This window comes from Anomalospiza imberbis, chromosome 10, assembly GCF_031753505.1.
Source record: "Anomalospiza imberbis isolate Cuckoo-Finch-1a 21T00152 chromosome 10, ASM3175350v1, whole genome shotgun sequence".
NCBI classification, from domain to species: domain Eukaryota; kingdom Metazoa; phylum Chordata; class Aves; order Passeriformes; family Viduidae; genus Anomalospiza; species Anomalospiza imberbis.
In genome coordinates this window covers 4,215,503-4,241,520 of record NC_089690.1, presented here as the reverse complement: position 1 = coordinate 4,241,520, position 26,018 = coordinate 4,215,503, and the positions used below count along the sequence as shown (strand labels likewise).

Sequence of the window (26,018 nt, the reverse complement as noted above, 5' to 3'; positions counted from 1 at the left end):
CCTCCCGTTCCTCGTCCCCGCCGCTCCCGGCGCGGCTCCGCCGCTGTCCCCGGCCCTCCCGGCGGGTTCCTGCTCCTCTCCGGAGCCAGAGGGAGGGAGGCGGCCCGGGGGGCACCGAGGGGACGCCCGGGCTGTCCCAGCCCGACACCGGCACCCACCTGCGGCCGCCGCTCCGCGTCCCGCCCGGCGGGGCCGCAACCTCCGCCCGCCCCAGCGCGGGGACCGGGCGGGACCGGGCGGGCGGGGAGCGGCAGGGCGGGCTCCTGTCGAGGGAAACAGGGCATAACACAGGTAACACATAACAAATGTAACACGTATAGCACACGTAACACACGTAACAGAAGATATATAGCATGTAACAGCTATCAAGAACACATATAACACACGTGACACATAACATATAGCACATATAACACATAACGTATGGCACACGTAAACATAACACATATAACACATAGCACGTGTAACACATAGCATTTAGCACAATAAACATAACACATATAACCCACAGAGCACATGTAACACGTAACATTTAGCACAAGAAACATAACACATATAACACACAGAGCACATGTAAGACATAGCATTTAGCACAAGAAACATAACACATATAACACACATAGCACGTGTAACATGTAACATTTAGCACACATAAATAACACATATAACACACATAGCACATGTAACACAGCATTTAGCACAATAAACATAACACATATAACACACATAGCACATGTAACACTTAACATTTAGCACACATAAATAACACATATAACACATGTAGCACATGTAACACAGCATTTAGCACAATAAACATAACACAACACACATAGCACATGTAACACGTAACATTTAGCACACATAAATAACACATATAACACATGTAGCACATGTAACACAGCATTTAGCGCAATAAACATAACACATATAACACACATAGCACATGTAACACATAACATTTAGCACACATAAATAACACATATAACACATGTAGCACATGTAAGACATAGCATTTAGCACAATAAACATAACACACATAACACACAGAGCACATGTAACACATAGCATTTAGCACACATAAATAACACAAATAACACACAGCACATGTAACACAGCATTTAGCACAATAAACATAACACATATAACACACATAGCACGTGTAACACATAACATTTAGCACACATAACACACAGAGCACATGTAACACATAGCATTTAGCACACATAAATAACACAAATAACAGAGCACATGTAACACATAGCATTTAGCACACATAAATAACACAAATAACAGAGCACATGTAACACATAGCATTTAGCACAATAAACATAACACAAATAACACACATAGCACATGTAACACATAGCATTTAGCACACATAAATAACACATATAACACACATAGCACATGTAACACAACATTTAGCACAATAAACATAACACATATAACACACATAGCACGTGTAACACATAACATTTAGCACACATAACACACAGAGCACATGTAACACATAGCATTTAGCACACATAAATAACACAAATAACAGAGCACATGTAACACATAGCATTTAGCACACATAAATAACACATATAACACAGAGCACATATGACACGCGGTACATATAACACAAAATAACTGCCCTGGGGAACAGGTTCCGCGTGTTGCGTTTGATCCCCTAGCAATGGGAGGTGAAGCAGCCTCATGGTGCCCCACTGCCGAGAGCAGCATGGTGGGATGCCCAGATCCGTACAAAAGTGGCAGAGAGATATTTTGGGTTCCAAACATGCGATGTGTGTGGAGGAAAAAGGCGATGGTGGGGCATGAGGGTGCTTCAGCAGGAGCCCTCGGGTCCCTCAGGACTTGGCTGCATGGCAGGGAACACGGGATGCTCCCTCTGGGAAGCCTTTGCCCACACGGTGGGTATTGTTTGATGATCTGTGTGTACAAAAGAATCAAGTGGCTGGCAGGACTTCTGAAAGCAACTAACTCTCTGGAATGAAATTCAGATGTAACCTGTGATTTTTCCCCCCCTCTATTTTTTCCTGCCCCTCTCCTCCCCCCTTCCATGGTTCATCTTAAGGATTAAAGAACTTGAGGGGGAAAAAGGTTCTGCTGTTTGTTAGGTTTGGGGTTTTTTATGGAAAAACAAGATGATCAGTACTCTGTAAAACCTGACAGCTTAAAGAAATCTTCAGCAGCATTCATGCTGGCCATAGTTGTTTATTCACACAGTGTTTATTAGGACTGTCGCACAAATTGGAGTGTAATAAGAATATGTTTACACCTGACAGAGGTATTGCACCTTCTGAGCACCCAGTCCACCCACAAGTATCTGAATACTGATGCTTTCATAGTTGTTTTCTTCTTAGTTCTAACCCAGGGCAAGGCAATGGAAGTGATTTTCCCAGTAGGAGCAAATGAACTGTTTGGATGTCTGGGTTTGTTTCTGTTCATGTCTCTCTTTCTGACTGCAGAAACTGCTGCACAGGCCTGTGTCAGGAGATGCCTGGATGTTGGGAAGGAGGAGCCAGGAGGACACAGGGACAGTTTTTAGACATTTTTTCTGCTGATAAAAATTGCAATGAGTGTGTGAACTCCAGCCTGAGTCAGCTCTGTGCTCAGTGAGCCTTCTGGGGGAGTTCCTCAGTGGGGCCCACAGAGCACAGTTCTGCCCACATTACATCCCCTTTTCGTGTTGTGTCTACTTCTCAGCTTCCCTTTTCCCCTCCACCACTGTGTGCTTGTTTGAAAGTTTGCTTTTAACTCACTGATTACTCTTGTTTTCTGCTCCTGAGTGCTGTATCTCATCTTCCATCCCAGAGGTACAAGAGGGATATCCTGGAAATCAAATGCAGGGCTTGGTGCTGGCAGGTCCTTGCTAAGTCAGGAGCTGCCTCTTCCTTCACAGGAAAATTTGCAGATACTTGACAAGCACCATGTGCTAAATAATATCTTGAGCCCATCCTGCTTGGTTAAAGAGGCTGCATTTATCTCCATGAGCAGCAATAGAAAGGTTTAAGGAATTATATTTGCATGGAGGCAGCTGTGTGTAAAAACAAGACAGGAGACTCCTCCTCGAGGAAAGGGGTACAGGAAATAATAGAGAGAATCTCTTCTAAAAGCTGTTTGTATGTTAAAAGCTCAAGCAGTGGTTCTGTGTTTTCTGTTTAAGATATTTGCATAGAGGCTTCCTTCCTTCTTCAGGGCTGTTTCCTGCTGCTGGTTGCTCATGTTTTTGGTTCTGTTGTTCAACTCAGTGGAAAGGAACTTTCCTGTTTCCTGATGGTCCTTTCCTTAGGGAAAAGGAACAAGAAAAAGGACTACCTCTAATTTCAAATCTAACAAAAATTTTCTGAAAGAAGCAGTGATTGAACAAACTGTCCTCACTGAGCAGGGGTTGGGCTCTGCCCTGTCCTTGCTGCGCTGGAGCTCAGCACTGCAGCCCCATGGGTCACTGCAGCCTCTGAAGTCACTGAGAAAGAGCAGTAGGGACCAGCAGAATCCCTGCACATTGCTGCTGCCTGGATTAGGGCAGGAGGTTTCCTTCAGACAGGGACAGGTGCAAATAACGAGTACAACTCCTTTACAAGGAGGTGTGGGCTGTGCTTCCTGTGCAGATAGAGCTCTTTACTTTCCCCCTGCTCTTCCTGTTTGAGACTGTGCTTCAGAAGTTCATTGTCACCTGGGCCTTTATTGTGTTGAGCAGAGGAATAAATTTAAACCTCACCTCTATGCGTTGCAAGCAATTTCTGTTGGCATCTTGGGACACCTCAAGCCCCGTGGGCAAAGACAGGGAGATGAATGCATTTTATGCATTTTGGTGTCGTGTGTGGGGAAAGCTGCACGCTGTGAACTCTGCAGGTGATGATGATGATGAACATTCCCACTCCCAGCGAGGGGCTGGGGGTGACTCACTCTGGAGGAGGATGGCCCACAGCCAGGGCAGTGGACTGCTGGAACGTCCCTGTGGAATCTTCTCTGGAGCACATTTGTCTGTGGGATGAGTGCCAGTCTGACAGCCTTGCCTGCATCCTCCCCTTTTCCCTGGCTGTGCCTTTAACTGGGTGTAGCCCAGCTGAGCCTGTTTAATGCCCTGTTAGGGTTTGTGCCTTGTCAGCACTGGATTAGCAACCCGAGTTTCGCAATGGCCAGTGGTTTGTGGAGCTGCTGGTCCTGAAAGGCTGCAGGGCTCAGAGAGACAGACTTTATTAAGATTTTATAATTTTAATAGAATATTTAACTAATAGAATATGTAACCAGTAAACTATTTAACCAACTTTATTTTTAACAAACTTTACTTTTAAAGAAAAAAAAAAGCTTGACTTATATCCCATTTGCAAGATGTTTTATTTTTCAAGAACCTTTTCAACAGCACAGACAGGCTGTGGTGGATCTTCATATTGATCACTTGAGATGCTCATCTTAAAAGCAACAAGTTTGTTCTTAGGAAGATCTTGTAGAGGAGCAAGAAACACATTTCCAATGTAATTTTAATTTGAAGGCTTTTTAAAAATAGAATTCTAATCCTGCTTATTCGAAAAAATCCAGAAAATGCCGTACAGAGCTGCTGTCAGCCGGAGTGGTGTTTCCTTGGTTTGTGTCCCTGCCGTGCACACAAGGTGTCACCTTTCCTGCTGCTCGTGGTGTCACTGCAGTGTTGGTGGGTTTTTGTCTTTGACACAAATGTTTTTTCAAGGAACTGGAAAAAAGATGGTAAAAGCAAGGCCCTAAAAACTGCATTACGTGAACCAGTAATTGTAAAAACCCAGTTCGTGGTTTACTGGTCACTGTAACACAAAACTAAAATTAACACTGAAGCAAACATGGAGTGCAGGGTGTGATCAAACTCTCTTTGTGTTGCTCACAAAGCAGAGCTAAAAATCTTTTGTAACCTTTTAGTATATTACTACTTCTTGGTAGACTTCAATTTTAAGCAAATTCTGCTGTGGCACTTTCATTTAAAAGGAAGCTAAAAAGGGGGGAGATGTAATTTCAATCTCACCTTCAGTGTGAAGAACTCGAAACCCCATCGAAACAGCTTAATTACTGGTTGAACACTCACATGTCAGAAAGAGAAAATGAGAATTTACTGTGAAGGCCAGTGAGAGTCACCTGGGGCTCTGCTCTGTGTTTTTATTGATTAGCAATGATAAATTGCCAGGGTCTCCCTCCTAAGCACCTCCATCCCTCACGAGATCCAGGCTCCAGGGGACTTCCAGGGATCACAGGCCGAGCCTTTTCTGTGTTTGCCTTCTGTTGTACCTGATGAGGATTGATGGTTGTTACCACCTGCAGAAAATCTTTGATCTTTATCTAAAGCAGTAACAGTGTTTACCCAGGACTGTTCCCTCTTTACTTCAACTTGCACTGAAACCGTTTGCACAGTGCTGTTGCTAACTCTAAAGTAATTCATCTCTCAGAAGTCTTTTATCACAAAACATTTTTTTTTTCTGTGATCATTATTTTCCCATGCAAAAAAAAACCAAAAAAACAAAAAAAAACCCACAAAAAACCACACGCGGCAAAGCAAATGCCTCTGTGTCAGCCAGGCAGTAATGGACTCTTTGTGGACACTATCAGGAAATGTGCCTTTTGTTTTCCTGCACCTGTTGCTGAATTACAAATAAAATAATCCAATGCTTTATTAAATAAAACGAGGAGCTCTAATGAAATTGTACCAGCCATTACCAGGAAGTCTATTGAAAACATTCAGCAGCTGCTTCAGTCTCAGTTCACTTACACTGACAGGATTGTTTCCCCCTTCTCCTTGTGCTCTGAGTGAGAAGGGCACAGTGCCTTGGACCACCTCTCACCACTCTGCTCTTGCTCCCTGGGCAGGATTTGGTCAGAGTCAGTCATAAATGATGCTCAACAATTAAGTACCTTGGCCTTGTAGAAGTTTGTTAGAAACCAGAGTCCCAGGCCTTGAGTGTTCTGCAAACATCAGCTTATCCTGACAGTAATAAAACAGCTAAAAATCTCCTGTTTTATTCTGCTTCTGTAGGGAGGAGTTGATCAGAAAGGCTGAGAATCAAATCAGTGAGTCCTTCTCATTAGACAAAATACCTCAGCAGCCTGAGGAATGCCCTGGAGTGAGCTGGGGGTCAGCCTGGCTGCAGAGTTAAATGTCACCAGCTCCTTCACTAAAGGTCTCCAAGAGAATTGATCTATCTCTGCTGTATTTAAAAGTCAACACATCTATCACAGCAGTGCTGCGAGTAGGTGGAGACTCTTTCCCAGGACAGACTGTAATTCCTAACAGGAGCTAAAAGGTGAGTCCAGCACTATTGTTTGTGCTAAGCCTTGCATGAAAACCACTGAGAAGTTGCATCTCAGCTGCTTTGGATCTTGGGAAATGTTTGATACAGACTTTCTTATACAAAGAGTGTAACAAAGAATGGTGTTCAAACATGCATGATTCAAGGTTTGGCTTTAAAAATGCTTGAGAAGTAGCTGGATGAAATGTCAGCTAATGAATAAGGGATACAGCCCTCTCTTCCCACAGCAACTGGGAAAGGAATATCTGGGAAAAGGTAGAAGGAGCAGAGGGCAGACATGCAGGTCCTGAACACTGAGTGTGAGCAGGAAATTTTCTCCAGAATCTGTCTCCTGCTCTGGTTTTGTGCTGGCTCGGATTTGTGGATCTACTCTGAATTTATCCCAGTACAACTGCTTGAAGAGTTTAGACTCAAATATAAGTAAGGAAAACACAACCTTTCTAAAACTCAAGGAAATAGTATGTACAGAATTTCCTGTTGGAAGATTTGATCTAAGTCAGGAGAAGGCAAATTTTGGGGATGTGAGGGAGGGGAAGGATCAGTCCCTGTTAGAAAGAGCTGGGCTGTGTCATCCACAGTCAGGCCCTGGGGACCTAGAGCTCATTTAGGTGTCCCAGAGCCTAAAAGGTGTCTTTGTCCTCACCATGGCCTCTCCAGGGAGGGAAACAGGTATGCACATACTGACACTTACATTTTCCACTGTTCTATTTTTTCCAGGCATTTTCCAGGTGTATTTTATTTTGTAAATTGCTTATGTTTGGAGTGGGAAATAGAAATTTTGGCATGGACACTGCAAGGGGCGCCCAGCTCAGCAGCTGCCTGAGGGAGGCACAGGGCAGGGCAGAGGAGAGGAAAGAGGATTGTTCTGAAAACTGAGCTGACTTGAGCTGATTCTGCCAACAGGTCCAGGAGGGATTCTGGCAGGGCTTCCAACTGCTGCCCGTCCATCCCCTGCAGCTGGAAGAGGATGTTTCTCTGTTGCTCAGGGCTTTTTATGCCAGCTGTGAGGCTGGAACATTGCTTTGCTGTCCCTGTGACCCCGTTAGGAAAGAATTACATCCTCAGAGGAGCTGCAGAGAACCCTGGCAAGGCTCATGGGGCTCAGTGCCACAGTGAGAACTGCTGGGGGTTGCAGGAAGGAAGAGGAAAGCTAAGCCTGGCAGGTGTTTTCCATTTCTGCAGTTCATGTTTACAGTGTCTACATTCAGTGTTTACATGGGGCAGATGCTTCTGCCACCCCTCCTGAGTCCTGGGAAAGTGTAAAGAGAGCAAACTGAGGAACTGAGACATTCTCCAGTTCTCTTTATCTGCCCTTCTTCCTGCAGTACGATGCTCAGAGAGCTTCAGTCAGTGTTATTTCAAACAGAAAAAGGCCAAAATAACTATTATCTATCTATCTATCCATCTAATCTATCTATCTCCTATTTATTACACAAAACACCAGAAAAATCTGCTGTGTGATCCACAGTAGGGGAACAAAAATGCTTCCCCTGATCTGCTGCAATGAACATACTTTACCATTTGAGAATTCCTTATCACCTCCCCACTACTGTAACTTTTCTACAGATAGAGAAATAAGCAAGTTCATCAAATAATAATTTTAATTGTTTAATTGCTAGAGAAAGAGCTGCCTGTTTAAGGACCCCAGAACCCAACAGGTGAGCTGAGGTTACTCTATCTGTACCAGAGCAGGGCACACTTGAGTGTAACATCCCTACTAAATACTGATCTGCATTAATACTCATTTGTGTTTTACCAGTAATTATTTAGTTCAAAAGAATATACAGGAGTAATCATATCTTCTTACAAAGAAAAAAACCCAGAAAATTATACTGGGAGGAATAAGACCAACATAAAATTTTATTGCAGGAAGGACATTTTAGTAGTGTAGTTATTTGAGTAATTTTTAAACTAAATATATGTTAATTTGTTCTCATGAGGTCACCATAGACTCTCAAAAATTAAAATTATTAAGAACTTTGAAATGCCTGATACAAAAATCTAAAGGTGGACAAGTCCTTTTGTGATTTCCTCTTCGGGCTGGAAGTGTTTGTCATGATACCTTAGGTCCACTCATAATTTGACTAGTACTGGCATGTTGTGACCACTTCTTTGATTAAATTATTCCAAAATGCTTCAGAAGTACCTGGGGGATATTTCTAGGAGAACAAGCTTATAGTAATGAGTCATGAAGTTCTTTCCTTAACCACTGAGCAGATCTTTCTTACCCCACCTCAGAGATCAGAGCTGTTCACAGCACATCAAGGGAGGAGTTAAGGCCAATTCCATTTCTAGGCTGCAGGAGCCTGGAACTCTGTCAAGGTGACAGCACAAGTGTCTGATGGTTAATTCTGAGACCCAGACAGCTCTCCCCAGGTGGGCAGGGCTGGCACATGGCACACACCCCCTGAACAGGGGGCAACATTAGAGTTTTTATTTCACTGTTTCCACTTGATTTGCTCAGCATGGCCCTGAAGATGTTATTTCACATGGAAGAGGAAATGTACTTGAAATAACTGAAAACCACTGCATTAACTTCTTAAAACCCTGTCCAGGGCTTGGCTGCCCTGTGATGCCCCAGTGCAGGCTCTGCTCTCCCCATCACAATGTGCACACCCCACTCAGGTACAACAGGACTTCGTTAGCCCTTTGAATCAGTGATAACACACAAGTGGCCAGGAGTCAATCTGTTTAGTTAATGGGTCCTTTAATTTTTTTGCTATATTAATAAAAAAGTGATCCAATTTATCTGTTTTCTTATGCAGTAACTATTCAGGATTTAAGAAGCAAATACACCATATCCATGAATTGTTTATCAATGCAACCATGATGATGTATATATTTGCACAATCTGAAAAATTGGTATCTTCATCCAAAATGCTGACGCTGGAAGGATGGGAAGCAACTTAAGATAGGAAAAAAAATTATCTTACCCTCATCTTCTCTGAGTGGGCTGGGAAGACAATCAAATCCATAAAGTCCTTGAGAGGAAAGAGGCTGAGTTGTAACTTCTTCCATGCTCAGTCAGCCAAGACCTCCAGTCCGTCCTGCACAGAGGCAGCGGCTCCTCCGAGGGATTTACAAACAAGTTACTAATGGTCATTTCACATCAGCTCTGAGCCACCCAGCTCTGCGAGCAGACCAACGCTCTCCTGCCTCTCCAGCTTAAAACTACTCCAGTTCCAGAGTACAGAGAGGTTCAACATTAAGGCATCCATACAGCTCTGGTGTTTGCTTTCATTTAATAAAGATCAATTTACTCAAATACATGGAATGTTGGCACAAAACTAAAGCTTCTGTGGAACAGCTACCAATCATACACAAATACTCTGTGAGGTCCTCTCGACTTGCATTTCTCTGATAGATACACCACAACATGGCTTCAATAATACAAACCGAATGCTGGATCAAATATCTAAATAATAAGTAGCAGTTAAAGAAAATGGTTTGCTTTATTTGTAAATTATGTACAGAATACATTTGTTTTCAAATTATGATGGAGCAGGAGAAAGAAAACAGCCATCATTTCCAAACCATGCTGCTTCCTTCACCTGCTGGAGATGACATCTCTCTCTGCACTGGATGCACAAAACCAGTTTGGATTTCCTCAGTTGCTGGCACACAGGCTGGAGAAACAGAGAACACTGCAGCCAAATTCAGCACTACCAGCTCCTCTACTGTCAGCAAAATGCTTCTGCTAAAACTAGTTTTCTCAGGAAAGTTCTCATAATCTTTTGAAAACAAAATCAAGAAAAATATCAAGAAGGCTGTGGGCTAAGAAGGGCTTTACCTAACTATCAGATGAGGATAACTAGGAATAATCTGAGATTTGGTCATTCAACTTTTACCTGGTTTACAAAAGCAAGTTTGAGAAGCTAAACTAATTGACGAGTTATGCAAGTACCAGAAATGATGCTTTTCAGTATGTTTGAGGACAATCTGGGCAATCTATCAATCAATAAAAAACTTGTCAAATTGATAAAACTTCCGTAAATGGATATTAATGATTAACATAGTACCGAGTAATCAAGTTAATGGTTAAAAAAAATGAAGGAACTAGATATAAAACTGTTTGGTAACACAGATATTTCAGCAAACAAAGATGCTACTGTATGGTCTATGTTTTGGTGATCAGCCAACAAAGAAAATCCAACCATTTGCACATACTTAGTCCCAAACCACAGTGAGTTATGATTTTCCATGTGAAGGCCCACTTTCAGTATCTTCCTCCTCCTCCTCCTCCTCACAATCCCCTTCATCTGTTTGCTGTTCCAGTTCCTCTTTTGTGATCATTTCAAAGTCGTTTCCATTGCCACTACTGTGCTGGGACCTGTCATCTTCACGCCTGTCACTGTCAGTGTCTGAATGTCGCTCTCCTCCTGAGCCGTCTGTTCCCGAGTTCCTTGTGGTTTCTGTTTTTCCATCCTCCTCTTCCTTCTTCTCACTATCTGATTTCTCCTCGCTGTCGTATTTTTGCTGCTTTTTGGATTCTGCTTTTTCCTCTTTCTTTAAGTCTGCTTTTGGTCCTTTGTATTCGTGGGTGTACAGGGGCCTGAAGGAGTCAATGAATCCCACATCTGCTGTAAGGTTTGGCAGGAACCAGAAGTGATGCCTTCCTCCAGTGATGAGCCAGATGATAAGGAAAAGGATGCAGCGAGCTGTGTGAAAACAAAGGCAAGTTTGGATTTTGTTAAAGGCACACACACTGTACAACCATGCTGTAAGAGATGTTCACTGCTAATGCCCACCCCCAGCCAGGGACTGGGGGGTGTTGGGAGGAAACCCCTCATTCCACAATAGCTCTGTGGAGTAGTTTGTTCTTTCCGCGTCTCCTCCACCCCACTAACCATGGATCTTATCTCTCATTTAGCTCTTAACCCCTCCGCCACAGAAAGCTTTAAAATCCCGGTGACACCATTCTCGCCTCTTAACGTTTCTGTGTGCAGTTCTGGGTTTGTTCCGCACTTTTGTGTTTAAACACAGGCAGGAAACGAATCTGCACTACACAGGAAACACCGACAGTGACACGAGCCTGAGCTCTCTCTCTTCCCGTGGCACAACTGTGACACCCGCTGGCCGGAGGGAAGCGCACACAGGACCCACCCGGCTGCGGCAGCGCCCAGCTCCGAGCTCGGGGAAGAGCTGGGCTGTGCCTCCTGCCTCTCAGACCCCGCCTGCCGACACTCACCGACGGCCAGGAGCAGAATACTGGCGACAAAGCAGCCGGCGCCCACGCTGAGGTAATAAACACCGACGCGCATCTCGGCTGGCCAGAGCGGGAACAGGGTCGCGGCTATAACGGCAATCACTGAGCAGGGAGGGCAGGACAGAGGCACGAGAAGCAGCATTAGTTTTTCCTGGTACATGTGCAGAGGTTCCAGGTTTACTGCTCATTCAAAGTAGTGTCTTAGATTCAGTTAACATCTATACTATTTTAGATTAAAAAAATAAAATTAGCTGATTTGTCCTATTCTACACAAATAGAAGTTCTAGGGTCAGAAATGCATCACTCATAACATATTTCATATTTTTACATAACCCACATTTGCCCACTGGACAACTCACTGGTTAGCTTAAGGCAACAGAAATAAACAACGTGTGTCTACTCTGACTTACCAAGTACAAGTCCCATGGCGAAAGTTTTAAAGTGAACGGGGTCATAGATCCACACGTAGACCTACAATAGAAATGACATGGTTTACACTCAGAACAAGCTCTCTGATAAACATCTCCTGTATTCCCTCACCCAAACACTCACTGCCAGGCTGCAATGCTTGGTGCTGAGAAAAAGGCCTTCTGGTCAGCACCTGGGCAGGGCAAGGGGTTGTGATTCCTAGGAGGGATAACTGACAGGTGATGTAATCCTGAGGAAAACAATCAGACAGCAGAACTGATGGGAAAATGCAAGATTCTGAAATATCACTGAATCAAGGTTTGGTTGTATCTTTCTTTATTCATTAATGTTGTTCAGCATGAAGCAAAAAAAAATGCAAAAAATTAAAAAGATTCCCAAGTCCACTAAGTGGAAACAAAGTCCTGTGAGCTTTGATAAGAAAACACTGATATTGCATGCCTGGAACAAAGGAGGCAGCTGGAATGCCCACTGCAGGCCCTGTGCTGGGCTCAGATCAGTGGCCCTGTACCCTCTGTCCCACAGCACTGTTACCTCTACGTCTACAGCTGCAACTCTCAGAGCCAAATGTCTGTGTGAGAACTGTGGATCCATTTGAGTCTGAGCTGCTCAACCAGAAATGAAAAACTTCTTGGTAAAGTGCAGGATTTTCTGAACTAGAAAAATCTGTGTTTTTTTTTTCTTAGCAAACTAAACAGTTTGAATCTGAGCTTCTAACTATGAAAATAAGCTGCTGGTTACTAGAAACCAGCAACCCTCACTGCAGATGTGTCAATACCAACTACCAGAAGGGCACCTGGGAGGCAGCGGTGATTCTGTGTGAGGCAATAAATATTTAACATTCTGCTTCCCACAGGGTGCCAAAGTTAACTGCATTCAGGTGCAGCTGCTGCCAGTCAGCTGTTCCGTGAGCCCAAGCAAGATGAAGATGGTGACTGGCAACAAGTTTGTGATATCCAGTGTTTCTAAGTGCTAAATAATGAAGGAAAGGGAAAAACCCAGCTCGAATGCAAATACACGAGAATTGGCTCTAAAGTAGCTACTACTTAAAAAAAGCTTTTGTGAATTACAGTTGTTAAAAAATGTCAGCTCATTAATAAACAGAGAAGTAACTGATGTTAAGACAAGCAGTAACTACTGTGGTACTGCAGATACTGTGCTGCAGCCTCATTTGGAATGGGCACCTCATGTGAAGATAACAGGGAGGATCAGAGCTGGGTGTGATTCCACATGAGATGGGATGAAACCGAACAAAGCAAGTGTAGAAGACCTGAGAAAGGTAAAATCAAGATACAAAGGGGAAACACATTTTCTGCACAAGTGATTTATTTACAGAATTTGCTTCCATGTATGTTTTATAACCAAAGGAACATAAGAATCCTGGGGGAGATTCCAGTACAGCCACAGACAGTGCAGTAAAACTTACCACTTATCCCAAATGTGGGAAGTACAAATGTGACTCTGTACATTACAGAGCTGGTAAATAATTAAATTCTTTGTCTTCCAGAACAGCAAAGCACATGGAAGTATTTAAGGCCACAATTTCAGTGGTTAAGCCAGGATGAGCATTCAGGAATGCCAAAGGGTGCCTGTCCGCTCAGATCACAAAGCCAGGCAGTTATTTTTTATTTCCCCTCCTGCGACTGAACATGGTGTCCTGGAAGGCTTGTTTGGCTTACAACAGTTTTGGCATGGCAGGGGCTTTGGGATGAGTTGGGCTGGAGGGACTTCAGGAGTCTTTGTCCCACCCTCCTGTCCCAGGCAGGGTCAGCTCCACCAGCCCCTGAATCCACCCCGAGGACAAACATTTCACCTCATGGCCACCAACACCTCAACTACTGGTAAGGAAGTTTTCTTTGGGATTTTTTTTAAAGTTACTATCCTCTATTTACCTGTCTTTAACCTCCTTGAACCATCTGAAAATCTGGTTTCAAGATCAGCCACCACACTGCCATTAATTTTTCTTACAACGTGTCAAGAAGGAGTTTGCAGAAATCCAGTAAATTATGGTACTGTCTGACAAAAGCATGGTGACACCCAGAGAGGAAAAGCACCTATAAATCTTACCTCATTTCCATCCAAGAAAACTTGGTCTTCATGTGGTTCAAGTTTAAATTTTCTCTTAGTTTCCTTTTTCTTGGGTGTTCCTGGGGTGTCATCCTGAGGACAAACATAAATATTTTATTGATATCTAATATATTAAAAATATTATATATTAAAATACATATACAAAAATTATATATAAAAATTACAAAATATAATGTTTTAAATTTTATATTTGCGATATATTTTAATTTAATTTACAGTATCTGTTAATATATTTAATCCGGTAACTTCACAAACTTAAGATCATGTTCACACTTTTTTGTTTTTTTTTTAAAGTAAAGATACTATATTTCCTCCTGTTCTTATTTATTATCAACTGGGTACCTCAAAAAGCAAGGAAATTTGTAAGTAAAGAGAAATCTCATTTTTAGTGTCTAAGGACTAGACTATGACTTCAGGATTACACTGTGTGATTAAATGCCCAGCAAAGCAGGGCTGCTGTTAACAGAAAGTCTGTACAGGGATCAAGAACAGGGAACAACACTTCACCACCACTGACTCTGTTAGAATTATCTGCTGTTTTAGTGCCATATTTACCAAAGGGACATCCTGGCAGAATCAGTTTCTGCCCATTTATTCTTTGTACTCCTCAATCTCTTTTTGGATTTTGTGCTTCCTCTTCTCTGTCTCCTGTTTGCTTCTCTTTGCTTACTTCATTGTGAGAAATTAACTTTGTGGTTTTGGTCCTGTGTTTCATTCAAGTTCCTACTCACTGGCTTATATAATCCACTAAATATCTGTTCAATAAATAATGATTAGTTTAAAAATTAGCATACACTTAATAATGTACCTCCCCTGATGAGAGTGGAAAGGAGGAGTTCATTACTTTCATCATCAGCATTTTGCAGTACCTCAGGGATTGGGTAATCTTACACTGGGCTGGGACTGCAGTGGGATTGTCCTGTTTAGAACTCTTTTATTCACCATTTAGGTTTCTCTGGACAGCCACACTGTTGTAGACAGACTGTAACTCTCACTAGATGTGCCATTATTTCACTTAGGAATGTTTGAATGGGAATATCTTTGGACCACTATCCTACTAACTCTTACTGATTCAGAGCACTGTATGTAGAAGAAACACCATATTCACTCATCAAGTTTCTCCTGCAGTTTCACAGCATTTTAGAAATTCTGTTCTCCTAATAATAAATAAGTAATAAAACCAAGCAGGAGTGAAAACAAACCCAAACCACATTAAAATCTGTACAGCGGTAGTAGTTTAAACTTGGAAGCACAAGTGCAAGGAAGCAGGAAGCAGGCAGTCATGGAGCACTGTTACACAGCCAGTTACAGGCCCCACATACCAAATGTGACGTTCCAAACATTCCTGTTACCAAACACTGTTTGTTTCACTGGTGCAGCTGCACTGGTTTGGATGTTTGGTCACATGCACATGTGTCATTCTATGGTAACTGATGTACACAGCCTCCCTGCCTGCTGCCACTGGAGAGAAACAGGTTTTGAGTAACTCAGCCCACATTAAAAGATGACAAGGTACACAAAAGCCAACTGATGCCTCTTTCTTGACCTAGATCAAAATAAGACAAATTCCAAAGGTAACAAAGAAAAAAAAAGTAGCATATTTTAGAGATGAAAACAGGAAAATAAAGCATGACATATTTTAGAATAATCAACTTCTGAGCCAGTGCAATGTTAACAATCCTCTGATATATTTGTTACAGGTTTGTCTCTTCTCTTACACACAGTACTTACCTTCTTACACTCATCTTTTTCACCATCCTTTTTCTTTTCCTTTTCTTTCTCCTTCTTCGTTTTTTCATCTTTGCCACCTTCCTTCTTGCTCTTTTTCTCCTCTTCTTTCCCACTCTCAGCCTTTCCTTTTTCCTTTTCTTTCTTTGTATCCTTGTCAGGTTTCATTTTCATCACTTTCAGTGCTCGATGAAAGAACTGTTTTTTCAGGAGTCTTAAAATGAAATAAGTTAAATGATTCATTTAAGAGCAGCTGTGAGAACAACATTTACACTCAATTATGTTATTAGACACCATTCTAGATAATCTCTCTAACATAATCACAACCAGCATGACTGAAAGGCAAGGTCACAATCATCTGCTCTATTTACAGCTACACACACCAGACCTACTTATCCCATGTCTTGCCTGTTGCTTTGCTTTTTTTGGTTCATCTGTTCAAAACTGGGTAAAAACTCTACTTTTCTGTGGCAGCATTTTGCAGATATAAATGAACACACAAGATGTAGGATACAGCAACCCACCTGATCCATTTAATTATCTTTCCCATTAATGCAATTCCTGCAATATTTATTTTCAAGTTCATGTCAACATATTTCATAGCAAAAATAAGGAAGTGGACATACAGCTCATCAAGATCACAGGTAAGTGATGCACAATGAACAGAACTGCTCTGTTGAAACTCTGGTACCTATGCCAAGTCTTCCCTTCCTGTCAGCTATAAAAAGACCTTATTGCAAGTGCATATATTATCTATTTATGTATGGAGATATAAAGATATAAATATATGGCAAGCAGGGCAGCAGGATGTAGTATTTGATATTCTTAAGGTCGTCACCAACTAGAAACATCCTTGAAAGGAGCACAGCTGAATTCCCAACAGGAAGAGCAGTAGAGAATTCTCCTCCTCAGACAGCAGGGACAGAGAGATTTGAGAGCTCTGACCCTACTAACTTCAAATATTGGCAAAATTCAGGAAACTCCTTTGGTTCACCTTGCTGCCCCAAGCAGTGCAGTGAAAGCCTGAGAGAGTTCTAGGAACAAAAATAATGAAACTACACCATTTCCACCCTCAATCACAGCAATATAAATCATTACAATCATTATTTTTGCATACAACCACTAAGGTTTTAGGATGCACGAAGCCCAAGTGACATTGGTTCCTAAATAACTGTGACATCTGGACAGCTACAGCCATTAATGACACTGAAGAAGTAGCCTGGGTCATACCTGTTGCAGTAGTCAACTACAGACTCTCGGGTTGTAAAGAGAGCCTCCTCTCCTTTCTTGGCCTTTGCCCATTTAGAATCCAGGAGGCAATCCACAGCTTTTGAAGCTAGAGGAAAAAAAACTGAATTAAAATGCATTCAAATCAACATTATTTTTAACATTTAGTCTATGTTCCTCGAACCACAATGACCAGTCTGTTCTGGTGATGTTCCACATCCTTTCAGCCTTTCAAGTAAGACTAGTCACTATTCTGAAATATATTCCTCTTGACATCACACACCTTTAAACCACGGAGTGAAAGGTTTATTGCATTTACTCCAGGCTAGTGAGATTAATTTTATGGCTTCCTAACACCTAGATAAGTTTTCAAAACCGAACTGCAGGATCAGTACTTATTAGATAAAGTACTACTAATAAAAATAAAACAGCCTCTCCCACCCTCCAAGTGCAATGTTAGAAGAAACTTGAATTCTCTGGTTAAAAGCAACCCTACCAATAAAATAATCAACTCGGTGGCCCATCATGTTGGTGGATTTTGTTGGACAGTTGAAGCGCAAGTATTTAGCAACAGCCTTCTCCTCCTTGAATGGCTCACCAACTTCCTACAGTGGGAAAGTCAAAAATTATTAATACAGTTTTAAACACATTAAAAAATCACCCATTTGGGCTTAAAAAATCAGATATTGCAAAGTCTTCGTTACTTCACAGCAATATATAAATAACAAATAAAACATAAAGGATGTGAAAACAGGTAAAGTATTTTTTCCTGAGAGCTTTCTGTCTACAGTAAGAAAAAAAGCAGCAAATCTCAAGTCAGACGAACTGAAGGTAAGGAGGACAAACTCCTTTAGCAGATCTGTAGAAAGAGCAAACTAAAGGAAGGCCTAAGAGAAAAGCAGCACATGGGAAGCTGCTTAAGGTACACAGCTGGGATGGAAACAGTTGTGAAGCTGGGAACAAAGAAAAAGCAGAGTAAGGAACGAGTGTGTATGAAATGACAGCAATGTAAGCACTCAGAACACAGAGCAGCTTAGATTTCATGTGAGAAGGAGAAAACCACATTGAAAAAAAGCTGAAAGATTTGGCTAGAAAGTTTATTTGCCTACTGCACAACTACAGAATGAGACTTTAAAGTATCCTTGAAGAGATTCTTCCAATCTACAGAGTAGAACATCAGGAGGAAAGCACAGCAGGATGAAATGTGAACATCAAAACCAATGTTTAATGAGAAGTCTGCACACATTCACAAATTCTGTGCTTTTACCACCTTGCAGAGAGGTAAGAGAACTCTGAGATGTATAAGGCATTTTGGAGATGGGCATTTTCAGTTATGTAAAATTAAGATCTAATATTTGCAAGCAGGGAATGGAAGAACTTTCTAATGTTCCTGCTTCACAAAAATATTTCTGGAAGAAACCATAGGCTGGGATATTAAACTGACTTACACTAATTTCCTCAAAATTCTTTTTTGTAAATTCTTTCAATCCATAAGGTTTAATTCTCCAACCCCCCCCTGCTATTTGTGGATGAGTAACACAGAAACATGGGACAGCTTTCCACACTGCAGTGCCTTTTCTGTACCTGTTCCTCTCATGTTGCCTGAAGAAACAGATTATATCAACCACAAATCAGATTGGTCATTTACAGGAATAAAAGTTTCAGAGTCTATTTAAAGACCAAATTTTCCTAAAGGTCAATAAACATATACAACCTCCATTACTGCTTTTAAGATGTATAATCATAGTATCACAAGCAGCATGCTAAATGGAAATGCAAGGTGAAATAGATGTGTTTACATCACAATAAAAGATTCAGATGGTAAAAGTTGTTAATTTTCAACAGCTAACTTCCAAAACCAACTGGTTAATGAGTATCCTTCTAGAGGAGATTGTTGCTTTTCCTGTCTGAGGAGAATTTTGAAGAGAATAATACAGACACAAGGTATCCAAATGACCAAACGACTCCATAGTCCTTAGTTCTGAGACTTTTTTTAGAAGTCTAAATCCTCCACATGAAAGCAGAAATATGCTCACTCTCCAGGTAGTTTCAAAAACGTGCCCAAATTAGGCCAGATGATCCTAAAAGTCCTCAAATGGATATTACCTCCTTCTGCATGTTCAATCCTTTTTTTTTTTTTTTATTTTTAAATTTAAAAAATCTGTATTGAACATCAGATAAGAAAACTATTCCCTGACAGTGCATGCATGCACATAAATTATGTTCTGTGGTTTCAGGCCCTCTTACATGGTGCAGTTATACTGTAAATCAAACCAAGCCACCAAACTTGGTACCAGAGTAGCTGAACAGCAACAAAAGGGGTTCCAGTGCACTGAAATAAAACAAGTGACTGTGTCCCATCATTGCCACATGGGATAAGGCTCCAGCAGACTGGGGACTGCAGGCAGCAACTGTGTGTGAAACACTGCTTTTCTAGTAATTCCTGTCAGCAAATCAAGTTTGGAACAATTCACAGGGCAAATGTTCTTCACAGCACAGACAGTAAAACACAGAAACTGCAGATATTCTCATCAGTGTTAATTCCTCTGCTAAGGTGGTTTTTCTCCTTCTTCCTAAAATATTTATGATCCTGCTGGGTCATGTGATGCACTACACAGGCAGGGGCTGGCACCAGGAGATTCTTTTTTATTGCTCCTTTCTCTCTGTTGCTTTGTCCATGAGGGATAGTTTCATAACAGCCCAAACAAAAAAAGCTTCCCAGTGAGAGAGACTGCCACAGTTTAAGTGAGCTCATTCTGAGAAAAGTGTCCCCTGCAATTTAATCCCCATTTTTCATCCTGTTTTCATCCCTTTGTTTGCAGAGCCAGGCTTCTGTTAAAATGTGAAAATAAAAGACTGACAGAAAATAATATATTCCATCAATAAATGAAATCAACCAAAGCAATGGCAAGTTCATGACTCTAGGCACAACTTTTAAAAGTTGCAGTTCAACAAAATTTTGTGTTAGTTTTTAAAAGTAGCCCATGTTGTCACTAGACAGCATGTACAATTTAGAGATTTACAATCCCTGGTGACTTACAAACTCTGGCCATTAAAAATAAAATCAAACCAAATTTCTTACTTGTCTAGACAGAACTCCACCTGCTGACAGGAAAAGCAGTGCTCAGCCTAGTGACTTGCTAGAAATGCAAAGACATTTTAAATTTTTAAGAATAATTCTCAATCAGAATTCTGCCCTATATGAATTCATAAAAGGACAATCAAACCCAGGGACCTTCCAGACTCACTGAAGTGAAGGGAAAGTCCTAATCCAACTTACCGTTATCTCCCAAATCAAAGTACAGCACAGTCCCTTCTGCACTTCAATGCATGGCTGCAGTTCCCAGTTAATTCAACCCCCAGCTGGGACTGCAGCACCAGAGAGGCCTGAACACATCAAAATAACATCTGAACTGAGCCACTGAATTCTCCCCCTCAGCTCTACCCAAGCATGACTTATTCAGGTTTTCCTACTCCTGGAACACTCAGTGGATGACAAAAGGGCAGAGCACATTTCTGGTTTGAAAACTGCACTCATTTCATTCCCTCTTTGAGTCACAGTTGCAAGAAGACAGGTATGACCCAAGACAGACCAATTTCCTTCCACAACCTGGTAACAAACAAGGTTTCTGGAAAATCAGAAGAGAGTAAATGATGAGTGTCACTAGCAAGACAAGTTATTCCATGTGCAGCCAAAAGCATTACAAGGATTTATGCTCCTCTGTTTCAAAAGGGTCATCAAAATTGTTTTATTACAATGGAACGATATCTAGTTGATTTCTTTGCTCTCAGATTTTCAGAACACCATCCCTCAAAGCAGACTGCTGAAGCCTAATAGTTGATACAGTTTTCAGATAAGGAAAAGAAGAAATTTAAGCATATCTATCATGTGGTGCCTGTTTTTCAAGCTGAGAAGCTACAAAAATGACACTGTGTCAGCCCAGGTTCCATTCCACACACCTCATTATAAAGACTCTACAACTGCATCAGCCCACTCTTCTCTCAAAGTGCTTGGGCTGAACTGCAGGATTATCTTTTTCCCTTCCCTGTTGACTGTCAGGATCTCAGAGTGGATGTTCTGTGGCAGGGTACTGGGTGCTGCTGAGGTATTTGTACTTTGCCTAAAATAAACCAACATGCCATAGACAAAGGAAAAGCACAGAAATTGGCATGACTGGAGTGGCTAGGGGGAAACAAACACACCAGGCTGTTAGGAGCTGCTCTCTGGACATCCTTGTTTTCTTCAGTGACTAACAAACATAAACTTGCCCATTGATGACCAGTACGAGGACTGCCCCAGGTCTCAAAAGGAACTGTGGCAGAGCCATGTGGAGAGACCAGTTCTTCTGGATTTTGTGGCCACGTGTAGGCTACAAAACATTAACTTTTCTTTACAGAAAAAGATTAGCAGATGTTTTGCAGTCCATATCCTAGGAAAACAGAAGTATCTGTTTTCTTCCCTCTTTTTTTTAACCACTGCTAATTTTTTTGAGCAAAACATACAGAACTCTGTAAACATACAGAGTTCTAAAACAGATCCAAGGAGCAATGTACAGTATTTTGAATAGTATTTTGAGGCCAGAACATGCCAGCTTTAGTCCCCTTCCAACCCCAGGCCAGCTGTTTTGACTTTTTCCCTTCCCACCTCCAAAAATGTAACTCAAGATTTCCAAAAGACTGATTCTTGTTTTAATGACAAGTCAGGCTGCTACTTTTAATTCCCCTTTTTCTACTTTTTTTGCCCCCTTGATCTTTGTTTCTTCCTCCTCTATCAGCTGATACCACTCAGCTTTCAAAGACATAATTTAACCAGTCCCCTTTGTTATCATCTCACTCATCTTTACTAGAATTTATGAAGAAAATTAAGCAAATGGCCAAGCTGGAGTAAAATATACATTACTGGAAAACCATTGCATTGTCCTTTCAGCATATCCTTTTCAGAGTCATTCACATAAAACTGCAGCAGAGGAGCAGCAATGCAGCTCTGCAGCTGTGCATCTTCCTTCCAGCAGAACCCAAATTGTAACAGGACACAACTGCAGGCTACAAGAGTTAATGATTAGTAGATGTCCTTCATCAGGAGAATCTCAGAACTTGAATCACCAGAAAAAAGTCAACAAGGAAAGTACCTGTCATTAATGTCACTGATGCCACCTCAGCCATCAATTTGCAGTGAGACACTGACCCCCAAACTGCCCAAGAGCTGTTTTCTCTCTTTTCAGGAGCAGTATTTATGTGCATTAACATTTCTGGAGTGCAGGACATAGCAACAAGGTGCGACACCAAGTGCTGCTAATCCCAACGCAAAGATCAGCCCAAAACCTGACACGGGCAGACTAAAACTGTGCATGTGGAATGCAGCCAAGGTAATGAAAACTTAATGCCTATTTAACAGTCAAAATGCAGAGCTGCCAGCACAGTGCCACGTGTTACCTGGCCCAAAGGAAACAACACTGAACATTTTGTGGTTAAGTGAATATTTCAGGACACATACGGAAAAAAAGTATAGTTCCAAGACACGAAGTAGCTTTGATCAGGTTGCTGGAGTAACAGGCATTCAAAGGCATCTCCCATCTATTGAGATGTATTTTGTCTAAAATAAAAAGATTAAACTAGCCATTAGACAACATATGTTGTTTTTCTGTCAGTAAGTCCTTAATACACAGCAAGCATTCTTGATTTCAGACATTTGAATCATGTGGGAGCCACTGGGTAAGCAATCTCCATCCTACAGACCAGCCTCCCTTCACTACAGCATGTCTGAATTAATCTCCATTTTGATTACAGTTAAATTACCAGCAGGAATGACACTTGGAGAAATTTACCTCTGAAATATCTTTGTTCAAACTTCTGAACTTTAAATTTGTTCAACTTGTGTAACTTTCAGAGGAAGAGTTTAAGCTATGCAACACACATTGGGCAATGTGTCTTCTGATGAAAGTGCATTCCATAAAACACATCCTTCCTGTGACTGCTTCCGATGGGAAACGTGGAGCAGCCTAGACAGAACTTTGAACTATTTCTGAGTCTTTTTTCATGTCTAGCTATCTGACCCAACTTCCATGATTCTAATCCTGATGGCAGGCATAAAATCCTACAAAAATTCATTCCACACCCAGGTTCTGCACCCATGGTTTTTCTAAGTGAACTTCATTACATCAGCCTCATCCACAGCTAAAAACACCAACTTTTCTCAAGAACCTCACTCCTGTCAAGAAATACAGGGTATTCAGATGTCAGACTTGTGTGCAGTACAATAAATAATCTCTTTAGGGGGGCAACATCACCTTAAATTAAGTACACACTGCTAAAACACTAGAAGTACCTACGAATAAAAATCCCACACTTCATCTTAAAAGAAGACACTTGCAGCATGAGCCTGAAAAACGTGATAATCACACTGCAAATATACCAGTGAAGTTCAAAAAGCTTAAGAAAAATGAAATCCAAAACCCACTACCAAGAGAAATATGAGTTGTTTTATTCACTGACCAATTAAGAACACCCCTTGGGCATTCACCAGTATTCTTTGTCCACTGTCTGGTCTTCCCATTGCTGTTGACCTACACTAGGAACCTATGATGATACACATTTATTTGCATAATTAGATCACAAATTTAGGCCACGACCTTAAGTTTTAAAAATTTAAGACATTGATTTAATTACTAACAATCTGGGAAATACTTCTACTGCTAACAGGCTGGAAATTAAGTATGTGCTTAACTGCCTGCAAGACCACAGCCTTTGGGTGTTGTACAAACATTAAATTATGTTTAAATTTGATTTGATGGGTGCTTTACAGAGCTGTTGTCATCCTTGGAAAGGGACAACCTATAAAAATGTTAAAAGGAGAATAGTTCTGTGATGTTTTGCCATAATTCATTGAATGCTGTGATGGATAGGGCTCATTCAACAAGATTTTGATTAATGATTCCTCGCATTTCTCCCCCTGCCTCGATAATTGGAATTAAAGGGGAAAAAGGAACCTTTACAGGTATAGGCAGATCTCCATCTTCCTGGGGGAAGGGAAAGTGGGCTGGGAAAGGGAAGGATGAGAAAGGAGAGAGGGCAGCCAAGCAGAAGGGTGACATATGAGGCATGCATTGTTGAATGGCTCTGTGATCTCTCCCGTGAATATTATCTGCTCTTACAGCAGAGCAATAAACCCCAAACAAACACTATTTAACTGAGTGTTGATAACACATAACAGCAACAAGCGTTATGGTCACTGATACTGTAAGTATGCCCAAAACATGCATTGAAAACTCTGTAAAACTCCCTGTTAAAATTACCCCTCGACATACCGGGCTCCCAGGTAAGTGAAAACACCGAAGCAGCCCTCAGTTTGCCTCTCAGTGTCACCACACAGTTATCACTACATTTTAACACGATCTCAAAGCTGATTAGGTCTATTTATAGGCACGCCTGTTTGTTTATGTTTTCCAGACACAAATTTCCTTCCCTTCCCGCATCACTTCCTGGTTGGGGCACGTTTGCCTTTAAGATACTTTTACCATCTGTCCCACGTCTTCTGCTTACGATCCCTGGGCCGGACACGCTGGGTGAAGCTCCCGGCTGTTTTGGTGTTACCCGCACTAAGCTATTGTTCAGCACTGATAACGGGAGAGATCCTGAGTACAACACGGCGATTAAAAATGGGGAACAGCTGCGAATGTCATTTTTTTGGTCATGGAGAGACGAAGAACTTCTGAGGGCGCAGAGCCCATGGGGATGAAGCGGGGGCGCCTCTGATGTGCCGGGGGGCCCCGCTGGCCGCCCCTCAGCCCCGAAACGCTCCTACTTGAGCTCCACCATTCTGTTTTCACAGCGTTTACCAAGCTGCTAGAAAATTCTGAGGAGAGCCTGCCATCCCGGGCTCCGGCCCCGGCCTGAGGGGCTCCCGGTGCCCCGAGACTGGGGCGCTCTCCTCCCTCACCGCGGGCCGCCCGCAGCCGCCACCTCGCAACAGCGTCGGGCGGGAAGGCGGCGGGGGAAGCCGCTCTAAGCACGGAGAGGGGAAGCCAGCGGGCGGGGAGGGAGAGAGAGAGAGGAGAGGGAGCCTCGGGTACCTGGACGCGCTTCCTGTGCCGCCGCCGCTCCGCCATGTTGTCCCCGTCCGCTCCGCCGGTGACGCGCGCGGGGGGGGCGGCGGCCTCGCGAGAGGCGGCGGGAGCGAGCGGAGGGGCGGGAAGGGGGCGCGCCCGCGGCGCCTCCGCTCATCACCGCGCCCCGCCCCTCCGCGCCCCGCCTCGGTCCCTCACCGTGCCCGCTGCATCCCTCAGCGCCCCGCCTCGGCCCCTCACCGTGCCCGCTGCATCCCTCAGCGCCCCGCCTCGGCCCCTCAGCGCCCCGCCTCGGCCCCTCAGCGTGCCCGCTGCATCCCTCAGCGCCCCGCCTCGGTCCCTCACCGTGCCCTCTGTATCCCTCAGCGCCCCGCCTCGGCCCCTCAGCGTGCCCTCTGCATCCCTCAGCGCCCCGCCTCGGCCCCTCAGCGTGCCCTCTGTATCCCTCAGCGCCCCGCCTCGGTCCCTCACCGTGCCCTTTCCGTCCCTCCGCCACCCGCCTCGGCCCCTCACCGTGCCCTCTGCATCCCTCAGCGCCCCGCCTCGGCCCCTCACCGTGCCCTCTGCATCCCTCAGCGCCCCGCCTCGGCCCCTCACCGTGCCCGCTGCATCCCTCAGCGCCCCGCCTCGGCCCCTCACCGTGCCCGCTGCATCCCTCAGCGCCCCGCCTCGGCCCCTCAGCGTGCCCTCTGTATCCCTCAGCGCCCCGCCTCGGTCCCTCACCGTGCCCTCTGCATCCCTCAGCGCCCCGCCTCGGTCCCTCACCGTGCCCTCTGCATCCCTCAGCGCCCCGCCTCGGTCCCTCACCGTCCCGTTTCCGTCCCTCAGGGTCTCAGCCACGCGCCTCGGTCCCTCACCGGCCCGTTTTGGTTCCCCTCTGTCCCCTCAGCGCCCCGGTCCATCCCCGCCCCGCAGCGCCCTGGCTCGGTGCCGCAGTGCCCTCCATCCCGCCTCGGTCCCTCATTCTCTTCATGCCGCCTCAGCCCCCCACCACCTCCCTCA

At 43.3% G+C, this 26,018-nt stretch overlaps 1 protein-coding gene across 1 annotated transcript; it reads right to left on the bottom strand.

Annotated features, from left to right (window-relative positions):
• Positions 1 to 8,968: 8,968 nt before the first annotated feature.
• Positions 8,969 to 25,176, bottom strand: SEC62 (SEC62 homolog, preprotein translocation factor). Its single transcript, XM_068200306.1, has 8 exons — positions 25,023 to 25,176; positions 17,450 to 17,558; positions 16,957 to 17,062; positions 15,730 to 15,940; positions 13,978 to 14,070; positions 11,895 to 11,955; positions 11,467 to 11,586; positions 8,969 to 10,936 (listed from the first exon to the last, which is right to left on the bottom strand). The coding sequence occupies exons 1-8, from the start codon at positions 25,056 to 25,058 to the stop codon at positions 10,467 to 10,469; spliced, it is 1,206 nt and encodes a 401-aa protein (XP_068056407.1). The 5' UTR covers positions 25,059 to 25,176; the 3' UTR covers positions 8,969 to 10,466.
• Between the last annotated feature and the right edge of the window lie 842 nt (positions 25,177 to 26,018).

Coding starts and splice junctions, on each gene's coding strand:
- SEC62 (XM_068200306.1), bottom strand. CDS start 25,058: ATGGCGGAGCGGCGGCGGCACAGGAAGCGCGTCCAG. Junction 15,941..16,956: donor GTAGTTGACTACTGCAACAG/GTATGACCCAGG, acceptor TTTCATTTTAAG/ACTCCTGAAAAAACAGTTCT. Junction 10,937..11,466: donor TATTCTGCTCCTGGCCGTCG/GTGAGTGTCGGC, acceptor GTTTTCACACAG/CTCGCTGCATCCTTTTCCTT.